The sequence below is a fragment of the Buteo buteo genome, chromosome 23, assembly GCF_964188355.1.
Source record: "Buteo buteo chromosome 23, bButBut1.hap1.1, whole genome shotgun sequence".
In the NCBI taxonomy this organism is placed as follows: domain Eukaryota; kingdom Metazoa; phylum Chordata; class Aves; order Accipitriformes; family Accipitridae; genus Buteo; species Buteo buteo.
The window spans coordinates 1,370,139-1,385,436 of NC_134193.1; the positions used below are offsets into that span (position 1 = coordinate 1,370,139).

Below are 15,298 nucleotides of genomic sequence, written 5' to 3' on the forward strand. Positions count from 1 at the left end.
AATAATTGTACAGAGGAAATATTTTCAGCAGAATACAATCTTCAAACATTCAAAAGAATATACAAAAGTAATTAAAAGTAGCCTTCTGTACTTTAGTGTGTGGTATGATTAAATACATCCAAAGCAGAGGGTGCGTGAAGACATCTCATCAGCATAATGACATACTGGTGGCATTTGTTATAAAATACTTGATCTACCAGAATGGAAGAGGCATTCACAAAACATGGATAAAAACCAAAGCCTGGAAACCATAACAAAAACACAGAAACAAAATGAAAATGTACTAAAATTTAATCATTCATAAAAGCTGTAATTTAATCTGTGACAGTAAAACACAAGAAGCAATATTAGAGTTGGTTTAGTATATTATATATTTTTGCTTTTAAAGCCATAGAAATCAGTTATCCCAGTTTTTCCTATAAAAGACCCATTTTTCCAAAGCATTATGCACAAACATTTTTAATTAGAATATAATGGCAGAATGAAAATAATGATATTCCGTAACTTTTAAATATAAAATGAAGTCAATGACTCAAAAAGTTACTTGTTGCAGTGAGTTCAAAGGGAAATTTCAGATAATATATATCTATAGTTATAGATATAAAATATAATGGTGGAACATTTTTAGTGCTTGATGGGGAGAAATTATGATAAAAGGGTCAATATGAAATTTTAATTATAGTAGCAATATCTAACATTTGAAATGCATCCATGCTCCTTTGTATAATCATACACTAGAGTCAATTATATTTATTTTCACAGCTGTTAACTGCTATTGCAAAGGAGGAGTACTATTGTCTTAGATTTCCAAGAGATATACACAGAGCAATTTCTCTTTCCAGGGACTGTGTGCAAACCATTTTAAGATCTAAATTCTTCTCATAGTATATAAAAACAGGAGAAGTTTCTTCAGATATGTCATTAATTTCCATAAGGTTTTGAAGTCGGGAATGCTGGCACTTTCCATTTAGGCAACAGTTCTTCATTCCTGCAATCTAGAAAAAAGTAAAAAATAGATGATGGAGAGAATGTTTCTCATCCTACCCATGAGATGAATGATCTTGAACAAAGGCCTGAAAGCTTCCCCAGGCAATTGCCCGCACCCAGGCTTGTAAAAACACAGAGCATTTCAGCAAGAAGAGCTTATCTTCTTGCAATACTGGGGTTTGTTCCTACTGTCCTCTGAGTTTGGAGGTACAGAAAGAAAAAGAGACTTCAGAAACTCTTAAAAAATGAGTTCTTGTTTTATCATGACTGCAGCAGAGCAGTGACAGACAGCCACCACCCTGTCTTTCTGCTGTGATAACGATAGTGCCCTTCCAGCACATCTCCTTTACGAGCCAGGCAGCCTTCAAGTGGATTTTGAATTCAGCAGTGGATGAACAATTTATGGGAGAGGGATTTCATCTTTTCTATCTCTGAGATGTTCTTAAAGTCTAATGACTTGGAGACCTCCCCGAGCCCTGTTTCAGCTGGAGCAACAGGCAATGAATTGGGAAGAGATTTACAAAGAATGGGGGAGACACCGTGAAGTATTCTGACCATCTAGAGCAGATAGATTTGGGGGCATGAGTAGAAGTCAATGTTATGAGAAGCCTCATCAGTAATTGCCTGAATGCAGGAACTCCTTTAGCAGTGCTGCACGGCTGCTGGCGCTGGGCTTTGCAGCACGGGATCCGGGCAGGAGGGCGAGGGCAGAGCCGCCCCGAGCCTGGCGGGGAGCACGTCCTCCCCAGGGCTGGGGAAGCCCGTCCCCAAGAAGTCACCCTGGCTGACGCCACACTAGCTAAATTCAGATAAATCACCTGAGGAACAGGAAAAGCCACTTAAGACATACTCTTCAATTTCTTTTCCTAAAGCCATTGTTTCCCCACAACCCTAAGCTATTATTTTTCTGGCATTCAAAGCTCAGGATAAGAGACTCATCAATCAATAAAGCACAAGTCATTAGAAGCCAGGTTAACTGCATAGCTCCACTTATCCTACTCAATCACGCCTAGGCTACATAAATGGCCATCTACAGCATGAAATTCTGATCTGGCAGAAGGCAGAGAGCCACCTGTTTTCAGGAATTCATCCCTGAAATCCCTCTATCACCAGGAGTTTGTCTGTAGGACAAGGGCACTTGAGTTGCTTTGCCCACTACACTGCACCTATTTATGAAACTAAAAAAACGGAATCAGAGCTTCTGATGGGTCACAAAAATCATCAGAAGTTGACAGCCTGTGCAGCCTAAGATCACGAAGGCAGCCGGCACAGCCAGAGCGCTGCGGCTGAGTTCATCCCTCCCCAACTCGTCCCTACAGGGCCGGGCTGCTGCACTCGCAGGCTGAACATGCTTTGTGCTACAACCACTGTCTGGGATAATCTGCTTGCTTTCTGACTATTTCTGCTTCTTAGTGTCAAGACGGGCCGCTTACCCCGCACCCTTCTCTGCCTCCGAACGGTGCCATGCAGCACACTCTTGTGCTAACACGCTAACAGCTCATGGGGCAGCCTAGGTGATATTCCTGTCCAAAACCTGAAGCTACAGAAATGCTGTTTTCTTTCAGCAGTGCGATAGAACAGCTGCAAGCACACAGAGTACCCTGCCAAGACACACAGGAAGATTATTTATAGCTATGTCCTTTTTTGTTTTCGTTTTTGCTTTGGCAGGTTTTTTTTTGGTGGGTAGTTTTTTAATTCTGTGCCATTGAAATCCATGTCCCACCCAAAACAATTTGCAATTGTCCCCATAGCACCTAGGACTGAGACAGCAGCTGCAGCAAGAACCAAATTTCAGCAGAGGATAAAAAGGAAGCAAAACTAAGCCATGGCGCCTCAGAGCACGGTGTCACAAGACGGAGAGAGAAGCTGCAAGAGTAAAAAGGATGTTCCTGCTCTGTCGCACTCATCAACCCAAGCAAAAGGAGAAAGGAAGGGAAACAGATATTTCTCTGCCAGGTCAGTCAGTACAACTGACTTTTAAAAAGAAGTCCAACAAAAGCAGAATTTTGTATTTGGGAGCAGACAGAAGGAAGATGGGTGGAGAGAAGGGGAGTGAGTCCTCTCTCTGTTGGGAGCAGCTCACGGTCTGATCACCTGAGCTGTAGGTAGAATTCAGACACCTCTTACCTGGCTCAGAGCTGCTGCACGATGGGAGTCTAAAGCAGCAGACAGGATTTCTTTTTAGGCTTCTTCTTTTCCACTGGTGTTTTTCTATTTATCTGTCTGACCAGGTCATAAAAGATCTGAAAATGAAAAACACAAACTGAAAAATCAAAGTGATAAAAAACACTATGCAAGTGTCAAAAATTAGGCAGGTCGGCAAGCTGATACTCTTCCTGGTGGCTGCAGTCGTATAAATTCAATTGAACTGCTTACATTTACTTCAACATGTTTCTCAAGCAACTGCTTATGGAAAAAGAGAGTGCAGAGCTCACATCAGTGTGCAGAATACAAGGGAGCTGTAACTCACATCCAGCAGCATGCAGCTTTCTCCCTCAGGCTGCATATGACAAAAGGCATCAGAAGAGTACAGCAATGAAATTGCAACAAATCCCTTGCTTTGGAAAAGTGGGAGAAAACTGGGAAATGACAAAAGGTTGTTTAAAAGACAGGCATAATATCCTTAAGGATCACCTTCTCACCGGTGCTCCCTGGGCTGGTGAGTGTCTCTGCAGAGCGCTGCTACGCCAGCAGCAGCATATTCTCACTGTAGGGAAAGGCATCCCTTTTTGCCAAACAGATTCGACTTGTTAATCGCTTCACCTTTTTGCCTGGACTAATCTTTTCAGTTCATTAATAAAATTAGCAAGTAGAAGCAAAACATCTGCCCTGAACTCAAACACTTCCACAAGGGGATGAGTACAGGGGCCTCTTTCAGCTTCAGAGACAAGTTTCTTGTGAACACTTTTGCTGTGAGTGGTTTCCCCAGCAATACTCAACCCATTTATAGCAAAATAAGCTTTGCAAAAATGCTCGAAGCCAGGTCACAGTATTGAGGAGAAATATTTAAACCTTCAGAAAGCTCCACCCTTGTCCTTGTTTACTTTTTTCCTTCCTGGAGTGGCTGACAGCTCACAAATTCTTGTTGATTCCAAGGAAATTCAGAAGACAAAGAAACAGTTTATAACAAATTGCAACTGGAAAGTCAAGATTTTCTGGCTACTACCTACATGAAAAAGCACTGGTGCACAGTTAAATAGTTTCAAATGAAATTAATGTGATGGCAGCTTTATCAATCCCTCATGTAAAATATTTTATAATAGCATTTGAGTTGCCTATGCTACTCCTTTACTAAGCTTATTGCTACTGTTTTCTACTGTCAGCCTCTGGCAAAAGTGGCAGTTCGTACTCTCCAACAGACACAGCCAAGACATTCAAAAGTGTACAGGTGAGATACAAAGAAAAAGTTGCTGTAGGAGAAACCAATTAATAAGTGGCATCTTCTATGCTGATGCAAAACAGCTTTCAGTATTTAAGCTTTTATAAACAAGAGCCAAGATGATTTGAATGTGATTATGATGTGCAGGAGGAGTCTGAATTTCTGAAGGCACCAACCATCTCTGCTCTTGCAAACAAGATCCTTGAATGTTTTGAGGTAGACCCCTCTCAGAGGGCTAAGGTGGGGGGTGGGGAAAATCCCTCTGAAAAAAAATCTCAAGTTAGATCATTTAAGTGCTAGTACTGACTGTGAGTACAGAAGTCTGCAACAAGGGTTCAGGAATGCCACTATCCCTAAGAACAGTCAGTGTGGTGCAAGAGCATCACACCGGTCACCAGAAAGACACCTGAAGCGCTGCTACTGAGATTGACTCTGTATTAAAAGCTTATTATCTGGATGAAAGGTTTGTTTCACTTTCAGCAAATGCACGTAGAAATTTATTACCCTTTAGCCTAGGTTTTAAGAAAGTTAGAAAGTCCAAAAGTAGCAAAAAAGCAGAAACAAAACCCAGAATAATGCAAACACTTCCCCAGTCCATGAGCCAGCAGAACAAATAACCAGTACAGTAAGTTGCTTGATTCACAGTGTTTCTTCTCTTTGATTTCCTCAGCTTTTATGCTTTTCTTAGCCAGACAGTATAAATTGGCAGAAAACTAGAAAATGAAGTTCACAATAAAACCAGAAACTAATCTTCCAGATAATAATTTTCTTCTCTATGATCTGAGTCTCACTGGAGGCAGTAGACATAACAGGGAAATACAGAGACACAGGATTCACACGTTAAGGATGACTGTATGTAAACCATGGGCGTGCATTCGCCCCAGGACAGCTCAGTGTTCTGCCTACGAGAGGATCCCCTTTCCCGCACAGCTCTCAGGAGAGCTTTCAGGCACCTTTGGCTAATGGTGATCTGTTCCGATGACTGAGCCACTCGTTTCTTCGTTAACAGTCACAGTTTTACTACTGCTCAGACACGCACAATAATCCCTTCTGGCAGGAGTCTAGCTCAGTGAGTTGTATCTACCAGGTTAGGTTAGTGCGCATTACAGCCTGCCTAATCCCAACCACAGAAGCTGCAATTCACGCAGCCTGGAGCTCCCTTCCCTCTCGGCCGGGTAGATGCAGTGCTGTGCACGTCCCACTTGCTGCCAAATTAACGCTGGGTCCAGTCCAAGATCCTACTGCTCCTGCTTATCACACAGCCTCCTAAACGGTCCCAGTTATCTCCTGGCACCAAACTGGCTATGCTCAATGGGGTCACCTTAGCTTTTGTGGCTGGCAACCTGGCCTCTGTCAGAGTCAGATAATTCACAGCAGAGAATAAAAACTTGGTGCCTGATGTCAAGCAGAGCCCCCTCAGCAGAACTACACTACCTCAGGCAGCAGCAAAAGGCACACCGATTGCAAAGGTGTTTCTCATTTAGACAAGGGGAACTGCTTAGACAGATAAGGTCTGGACGTGGTCTCAGTAAGTTAGTGGCTTACCAGAGGAGGGCTGTGATGGGATGTCTGCTTGAGCAGCCAGACGTAGCAGGAATGTGAAAAGCAAATACTTCAAAACCAGCAGCCAACACTATGCAAGATGACAAGTAATACAATGGGGCATAATCCACATTCTGAATAGCAGCAGCAGCTATCTGGAAAAAGTATACTCTCCAGATAAAGTTTATCTAAGCTAAGAGTCATCCAGTTAACTGGGCTTACTCAGGACCCTCTGCTATTCACGTCCTTTGACACAGGCTATAGAAAGCACTTACCTGGAGAAGTCACCCACCCTTTACAGAGAAAAAAGGAGCAGATATCCTTCAAACAAACAGACAGCAGTAGCTAAATACACTGCATTGCAAGCCTTTCTTAGGCTGAGATTTCAGAATCATCCTGAATCTTCCTGATTAAGAAATACATGAAGGACTGCATGCTGGTTTTATGTGGTATTCATGCTGAAGTAGGAAAGACAAAGGAACAGTTGATAGTTACCTCATTAACGTTGATTTTAGACTTTGCAGATGATTCTAGAAAGGCACAGTTACACCACTGTCGTGCTAAGTTTTGACCCTGTTCTTTGCCGACTACACGCTCTTCCTCCAGGTCACATTTATTGCCAACCAGAATCATGGGAACCTGGAGAGGAGACAAGCAAGAACAAGAGATGCATCAGCAAGTTAACATACAACATGGACTGTAATGCTATGGCTTACAAAGGCATGTGAGGAGGGGGGAAAATATAGACACTATGAAAAACATTAAAAATCAGAAGTTCAGCAGAGCTGGAATTTAGATGCCTGGTGGGAAAGCGTTGAAGAAAGTCCACACTATAGACACCCAGGTTCACTAAGAATTAAACACACGGAGGAAAGATTTATTTTCTGGTCTCTACATCCAACACCATTCTAGTCAAAAACTTAATTTACTACTGAAATGCATTTCAGGACTTTCACGTGACAGTAGGCTAAACTGCCTGCCAACTTAGCCTATTTCAGACAACAGAACATATAGCACGTGTTTTAAGACACATATCATATGTTTCAGCCCCTTTGACCTGTCTTGTCAACCTGTTGTCAAGCCACACAACAATAAATGGAAACACCTTTGAAAAGCACTGCCCCGAACACGGAATAAAAAGGAATAGTCCTATGTAGCCAAGTATTCCCGCAGCCCTGTGCACAAGACCTGCCTTTCTCATCTCAGTACAGTATCATACTACTGACATGTTTTGCATACACACAGAAAAGAGGATGTTCACTACAAAAGGCACAAACACTGTGCTCGGTATTTACTAGCTTAGGATAATTAAAATTTCCAATTAGTGAACACCTAGCAGCTCAGCTCCTGAAAGCACATCACTTCCAATAAATAATCTCATGCAATATTAAAACAAACGTCTGATACATGTTCAAAAGATTCATCCTACACCCACGATGCAAATACAGGCAAATCATTTGTTCAAGACAATGATGAAAGGGCATCTGCCCCTCTCCTTAAGCTATTGCCTTTCTGAAGTATCTGGGTGAGTCACTTTCTTGCTCCTTCATGGGGAAGAAAGTGCCTTGGGGAAACCATATTCCTTGTGACATTTCCTACAGAAAAACAGAGAAATTTAATACCATAGGAAAACGACCCTGGCTGTAGTAAATGCTTATTACCAGTGTGTTTGCATCAGGCTGCACAGAACGGAAGGGTCCTGGGACAGCCCTCCCACAAATGGCACAAGGGGCAATAGAAAGGACGGGGTCTCCTGCTTAGCCATAGCTCACCGGTTTCTCACCGGGGCTGTGATTGTATTTGCTTGGTGCAGTGCGGAGAGCCAAGCGCAGTCTGCACTCATTAAGTTATAAAACCATTTGTCTCAGAAAGAATCAAGAGTAAGCGTTGGTGAGTATAAGCAGCAGGAGACTTGCTCTTATCAGTTATGTTTAGATATTGAATTAAAACTCTTTCAGGAGAAAGAAATTGGGCAAAAAGATAGATTAAAAATAGTACTAAGACATCTTAGAAATAGCATCCTGATACATAATTTCATAAGGCTTCCTCTGCTTCTCAGGCAGTCTCTGCCACAGCTGTAGCCCACCGAGATGTCACAAATAGGTAGAAAAGACCTTAAACAAGCAAACAAAAACCACCCAAAGCACCCAAAAAACCTCTGTAACAACCAAAACTACCTACCCTCGGGTGCCATTACCCTACTACAAGATGATGAGATGACAGCGCAGACCTAGTCGCTGCCTGCCCCCCCCGCAGGACCCTTCCCCAGGGGCCGCACAGCCGGGAACCCCAGCCCAGCACTGCACCGCTCCCCAGCTCCAGCCTGCACATTGGCACAGCCAGTCTGGAGACAGATATGCAGTCCAGGACTTTCTACGCCCGAGAGTTGTGGTTTACATATCATTTTGAAGTTTGCTTTTACGACCTGCATCTCGTAGATCTTGGGGGATGATACAGCCAGAGCTAAGGTGGATTTTGAAACGCGAGACCACAGCCAGATCTGCAGGACGCACTGCAGTGCTCTGCATGCACACGACAGCGACAGCATCCTGTTTCCCTTATGCTATGTAGAAATAGAAAAAAACCCTAAAGAACTGCTGATAATGGGTGTGCACTCCGCTCCATTTCCTGAAGCATTTAATTCTCTGAACAGAAAATGAGTACTTTCCAGCTGAAAAATAAATCATTATCTACTTCCTTTTTTATTTTTTTAAATTTACAACACACTGTATGTTTTTAATCTACTTCAATGCTAATATTTGTAGTCTCTTCCCAATTCAACTACACTCAGGATTCATTTTTGTATTTAAAACTCACAGCCATACTGATTAGAAAAGGATCACATTTCTATTTTTGAGAAGTAAGTTTTACTTATTACATCAGAAACCTGAAGTCACAGTACTTCATGAGGCAAATCTGAAAAAGCTTACTTCCTTTCAGAGACCAACAGGATATTTACAACTTTATTAGCTTAATCCCATTGTTTACAGTTTTCTAGGTAGTTAAGAGAAATCTTCTCATACCAAAACATGAAAATGTGTCTCGGACATGTTCAGCAAAAAAATAAAGTATATTAAGATGTGAAATAACAGGGAAAAAAAAGTGATACTTAGATGGGTAAACAGTGCAGGTTTGAAAGACATGAAACTCTGTACAAGGTTATTTCAAAAGGTAGCGATTGTTTATCATAGAGCCAAAAACGGAGCGTGATGAACAACTAGCTTTTGATCAATTACTATTTCATGCAGAAGACTGGAATTTAAACTTTGTTAGACATACAGAATTTAATGGTTTAAGCATTGGGATTTTAAAAGACACATTCTGAAACTAAATACAGGAAGGAGTGCATTTTCCTAACTCAGCAGAACATGGCTTAAATGTTCAAAAGGTTCTCAAGCTCAGATTCAACAAGTAACGTCCCCCTAACACAAAATAAATAAATGCATTTTAATAATTAAATCAAACCACTGAAGTAAAACAGAAAGCAACAGTCTCTATTGTCCGATGAACTTGACCAGCTTACGGTGCAAATTCCCCTCCAGCGAGTGCAGCTGAGCGAAGCGCTGGGCTCTGCCCAAGAGGCTAATAAAGGGGATTTATGCAAGCATAATCCCTACCTAAAGGAAAATCAGTTTTGCATAAATAGAAGTTCAGCTTGTTAAACCAAGGAAGGGACCAAAGCCATTCAAAACAAGGTAATCAGGATACGGGACAACGAAGATTCAAGAGAAAGCAGCAGCCGTGAGAGGTTGCCCCCAGCCCCAGAACAGCCGAGCCACGGGGCTGCGCTCGTCCCAGCCCTCTCCGCTCATTGCTCAAACTGCATTTTCCTGAATGGCTATTTAAATACAATGCACACGGCTTACCTAGGATTTGGCCCAAATACCTGTCCCAGCCCGGTTTGCCGACCAGCCCCGCTCCCCCCCAGCCGCAGGAGCGCTGCAAGGAGACGAGGGCTGGGAGCCCGAGGCTGCTGCTGCTTCCACAGCTCTGCTGGGGGGCAGAACGCAGCCGACGCAACCCCAAAGCAATCGACATTAAAGGCAGCGGCTACTTTTAAGCTGTCAGTGGAATAAAATAGGCAATCTTTTTCACACTCCTCAGGGCAAACCCTCGAATACGTTACGAACTGTTAGGAAAAAAAAAAAAATTACTTTCAGCTTCTTTTGGAGGAAGCCTACACAGAGAGTTCCCACGTGTCTCCACCAGCCACATGGCTACCGTGGCGAAAGCCACCACCAACCTCACCTACATCACACGTTTAGAAATTAAAAGCCTGCCAAGGAGTTCCAGTTACAGGAGCTGGGGCCTGAACTGGAAACATGGTAAATAGTTTTCTTCTGTCAAACAGGACTGGATGCAAACTATCTTAAGGTAATTTTTCCTTATTTTAAAAAGAGATTTAAACAACTCAAATTACAACCTTGCTTCAGGAGCTAAGACTCCTCCAGAGCCTTTTTGATGATTTAATACATACAACTGCGTGATCTCCTTTGGGTTACAGATTTTGTCAAGTGACTGAAGGAACAAAGACAACTGTGGAGAGTTCAAACACCTCGGACTGCGAAGGCGGTCTGCAGAGTGCCACTGCCATTCCCAGGGACAGGCACGCACGCCCGCGGTGCAAAGCTGAACCCTTCCTGCTCACACGCACGCATCACAGGAGCGACACACCACAGACCCTTAAACATCCTCCTTTCCTTCAGAAAGGGATAAGCACATTTTCATACGATAACCTAAAATCCTATAAAAGTTCTGGTTCTGAGGGATTTGAGCGGAGCAGAGCTAACAAACCAAGACACTCAGCACAGCTACAGTAAGGGAACCTCTGCTTCACGAAACAAGACCCAGGGCTACTTCATCTAACGAACAGCTCCCAGAGCCAGAGCGGAGGGAACAGAACAGGCTCCCATCCCACCCCCCCAGCCCCTACTGACGCTGCCCTCTCACACAGAGAAGTGAAAATAAAGGAACATTCAGTGCTCTTCCAAAAAAAGGCTATTAATACTAATGACACTTCAATTACAAAGCACAGTTTGGTCAATAAGCTGAACACGTCCTTTCTATTTGCAGTTCAAGTTCATCGACTTGGATTATGACCCGTACGCATGCGAACAGCACAGAGGGCACCGCGTACAACACCGCCCTGCTCCAGGACTCGAGAGACTTCACAGCTGACCTTCAGGAAACGTCACGGATTTGTACTTCAATTTCCGCTTCATACGTTTGGGAAAAGCAATGTTAGTCTCTATTGTAAGACAGCTGCAGATTTACAAAGGACATCATTTTTGATAAGTTTGGCTATTATTTTTCCTTAACTTTGTGGTAAATAAGTACTGCTAAAGCACAGTGAAAGAAGAAAATGCAAATACTGGAAAGGAGTTTAAATGAGAAAAAAAGTTGTTTTCAATCAACTCCCACCATTTCCAAAGACCATTAGACTTCCCATACATGTGAAAATCTGGTTTCATCATGCCCCTTTGCAGGTGTTGGACCTCAAATAACAACACTGAAAATAAAAACAATGCTAAGGAAACTTGCTTCAACACAAACTTTGCTATACAGCAAAGAATATTCTTAGAAAGAAATTCTGCTCACGAATTCCTGTATGTTTACTTACAAACACATTTTAACCATTTGGAGAAGAAAAAATACTCTACTTACATCTTCAGTGTCCTTAACCCGTAAAATCTGTTCCCGCAGGTCCTGTAAGTCGTTAAATGTGGACTGTGCTGTTATAGAATATACTAGTGCAAACCCTTGACCATTCTTCATATAGAGATCCCTCATTGCTGTGAATTGCTCCTGCAATCAAGTATTTTTAAAAGTAATTAGCTAGTGAATGCAGCTAATGAACATTTACATAGGAATACTTTTACTGTAATGGAGACAAGAATATAGTACCGCACAGCATGCATTTACATTTTTACCCCTTACAGAAACCCACTGAAGCATGCAAATTTAATAAAAGCATTCACACATCTCTTCCCCTTTGGTTTTTTTTCCCTGATAGAGAAAAAGGCTTCCTAAAAAAACAGGAAAAACATCAAGAGCAGAAATAAAACTACATCTGCAGACGGGCTGTTGTATGCCCCAAACCATAATACAAGGTGTTAAGATTTGGCCAACATATTTTGTAGTGATCTTTCATTTATTTTCCGATATGGTGTTAAGCACAAGTCTGTCATCAGACCAATTCCCCAGATGACAGATATGGACTGGAAGTTCATTTTCTCCTCTAACACAATACCGAAACAGGCCTAGGTGTCACACACTCACAATTTATTATAAGCACGACTGCGTGGGAAGGCACTGCCTGATCACCTCTGAACATAGGCAATTATATAGTAGTCACCTCTAGCATGAAAATGGCTTAAAGGTTCAATGCAATGAAATGCAAGAGCAGGCTGGAAAATCTGTACCAGATCAGAGCTGCCTTTGTCCAAGCCTGTGAAAGGAAGCTTTACCAGAACTGTGCAGCAATGATTTCTGCTTCCATGCCTTCACACTGCTGTTGATAATTTTCAAAGCTTTCTAAATAAAACTAACTTTTAGGAAGCATGTCCTCCCCTTGTGATGTGCACTCAACCATTACAAGGTCTGTTTACTTAGTGACAGGACTTGGCATGGCAAAGGGAGTTGCTGCACAGCCCTGGCTGCTCTCAGGCTGGAAGGATGACATGAGCCTCCCAAAGCTGCACAAGGCAGCACCAGGCAGGTGCCACCCGGGTAGAAGAGTATGCCTTGACAGGTACAAAATCTTTACTGATTAAATCCTCTCCACGTAGGCTGATGTGACATGCTGGGAGACAATCCCTATGCATTGCCTGGAAGTGGCTTCAATCCGTGTCTGTGTATTCTGGCCACTTGCAAAATTAACATACCCGTATCAGTACGCTGATAGCGAGACGGTGGATGGCAGAGAAGAGGTGAGTGGCACAGGATGCACTAACCTTTGCGTCCCAGCACTGGGGCACCAGCTGGGGAACGGGTTCACAATGCTGCTGGCAGGGCTGCAGAAGGCTCATTCACCAGACTGGGTTTTGGGTTATTTAACAAAATCATTCAGTTGAAATTATTGCAGCTGATCTATTGTTTTTGCTCGGGCAGGATTATTATACCAGTGTAAGTTCTATTCTTAACATCTCATCTCATTCTTAACAAAGAAACTCCATACCAATCAGAAAAAGAAATTATACTTACTGTCCCTGCTGTATCGAGGATTTCAAGCATACACTGTTGACAGTCTACTTCCACTTGCTGGGGAAAAAAGGGAAGACACAAACGCAGTTAGAACTAAAATGTCTGAAATGGGACAGGCAAGAGGAATCTCAGCTTAATTTTTACTTCTGCCACAAAGACCTCTACAAGCAAGCCAGCCACCTGCACTTCCCTATGCTAGGAGAGGCACCGCTATTAGAGGATTAATTACGCCCCAAGCCAGGCATTTGGGTCAGCTCACTTATGCTCCAGGACTCTGTTGATTATAAAGGCTTAAATGAGCAGCTTGTAAACATCTCAACTTAAGTGAGAGAAAAATCCACTCTTACAAATCAAAGGACCTTAAACTTCAATTTTTCATTGCCACTGGGGGAGAAGGGAGTAAGGAAGAAAAGAAAAAGCAAAATATCTAGTGATCCTCACAGTTAGGCTTAGCAAGTCTTCCACTCACTGAGAAATGTCTCAGAGGGAAATTCCAGGCAAGTCAAATAAATTTCACAGCAGAACTCATACCACAATTTACATTTAATTATCACAGGCACAAATGCTTATACTTTTTGGTTTGTGTTTTGGTGCCTTTAATTATGGTAACATTTATGCTAATCTGTAAAACAATGGGTTACTTGACAGCAGTTGAGTGAAGAAAGCAGCTCTGTTGATAGAATTACATAACATGACAGCATCAGGGATACTGACAAGGACTTTTGCTCAGCAATTACAAGCCTGCATCCAAAATGGCCGTAAAGAATTTTATATGCCTTCAAACCAAGCAGAATGCATTTGAACTAAATGGCAAAACAGCCATTCCTAAAAGACGACAACAAAAGGCAATTGCTCTGCTACAGTAATATAACCTGCTGTGGTGAATGGTGTATAAAACCTCTGTAACAACTTCTACAGATAGCAAATATTGATATCTTTATGTTTTGAAGTAATAATTACATGTCAAATTACAGCAAACAGATCTGAGTAACAGTCTGACCCCAGTTTGGTTGAGCTGTTCCCATCCCCAGGCATCAATCAGAAGCACTGGCAGGAGGACAAGCAGTACACTCATCTGCCAACCACCTCAGCTCATATCCCAGTACCACTGGAAATTCGTGATGGTTCAGGAAAATACACCAGACTGATCTCTGGGCAGGTGTAGTAACCTCTAACGAAGAAACAGGCAAACAGTGGAGAGCTGGAGCCTCAAACTGCCTCAACTTGAGTCATCGGAGACAGAGTGAAAGCTCTTGGCTATATGGAGTAAAAGAGGTTTAATCTTCCTGTTCAATAGAACTAAGTTAGGGAGCTGTCCAATTAACAGCAAAATTTGTCATTCCCTGATAATTCAGCTTTATAGTAGCTGATACAATTTGTCTGATTGCACTCAGAGGCCCTAAGCTAATAAAGTACTCTGTAAAGCCAAAGGAAACCATTTCCAAGACTGATGCTTTTCTATGCATTGCTTTCCTGCTGTGGTTTTATGCAGCCGTAACATTTTCTCAGAAAAGACCCTTTCTCACTCCCGTAAGCTTTTGTTGCACTATTAAAAAGAAGCAAGCTCTTTGAGACTTGAAAGAAATAAAAATGATGTTATTTTACCTTTCTGTATGAATCTTCTATTGTTGGGTCATATTTTTCAACAAAAATTCCCTGAACAAACTGTACAGTCTGGGGAGAAAGAAAAGAAGAAAAAAATAAAGTGAACTGAACATGACCAGTAACATTTACCAAGAAGCACTTTATGAAAAAGTAACAAAACAAAAACTACTCAACGCTGCTGTTAAAATTCAATAGTGAGGAGCAGAGAAAAAGACATATAAATTTCAATTCTTCAAAATAAAATTTGTGTACTTTCTGTTGTATTAAGAATCACTTTATTCAAGCATGGTTTCAAAACTGTTTTGAAATGTAAACTGTTTGCTTGCTTGCTTTTTTCATAAAAGGTGATATCCTCAAAAATGCCTGTGACTTTAGAAGAATAAAAATCACCAAATATGGAAGACTTGAAATGTAATCAGAAGAACTGGCAGTCTGTACGCTGTGGAAGAGTACACTGTGGAAAATCCACGTTTCAATTCAAATCGTATTAAGAGTAGTGGAGCTACTCTGGATTACATGCCCAGAGCACAGACATGTTTCAGAGCAGCAAGTTAAATCTGGAGTGTCTCCAGATACTCCATT

General features: G+C 42.1%; 1 protein-coding gene across 5 annotated transcripts in view; it reads right to left on the reverse strand.

Annotated features, from left to right (window-relative positions):
* Window positions 1–273: 273 nt before the first annotated feature.
* The window catches only part of RAP1A (RAP1A, member of RAS oncogene family), a 42,277-nt gene continuing 27,252 nt past the window's right edge, over window positions 274–15,298 (reverse strand). For all 5 annotated transcript variants that reach the window (XM_075055789.1, XM_075055784.1, XM_075055787.1 and 2 more), the window contains 6 exons: window positions 14,717–14,785; window positions 13,112–13,168; window positions 11,573–11,713; window positions 6,404–6,547; window positions 3,115–3,230; window positions 274–995 (listed from right to left, as the gene is read on the reverse strand). In XM_075055789.1, the coding sequence (XP_074911890.1) occupies window positions 3,144–3,230; window positions 6,404–6,547; window positions 11,573–11,713; window positions 13,112–13,168; window positions 14,717–14,785 (498 nt within the window). In that variant the 3' untranslated portion in view covers window positions 274–995; window positions 3,115–3,143. The remainder of the gene's footprint in view (window positions 996–3,114; window positions 3,231–6,403; window positions 6,548–11,572; window positions 11,714–13,111; window positions 13,169–14,716; window positions 14,786–15,298) is intronic.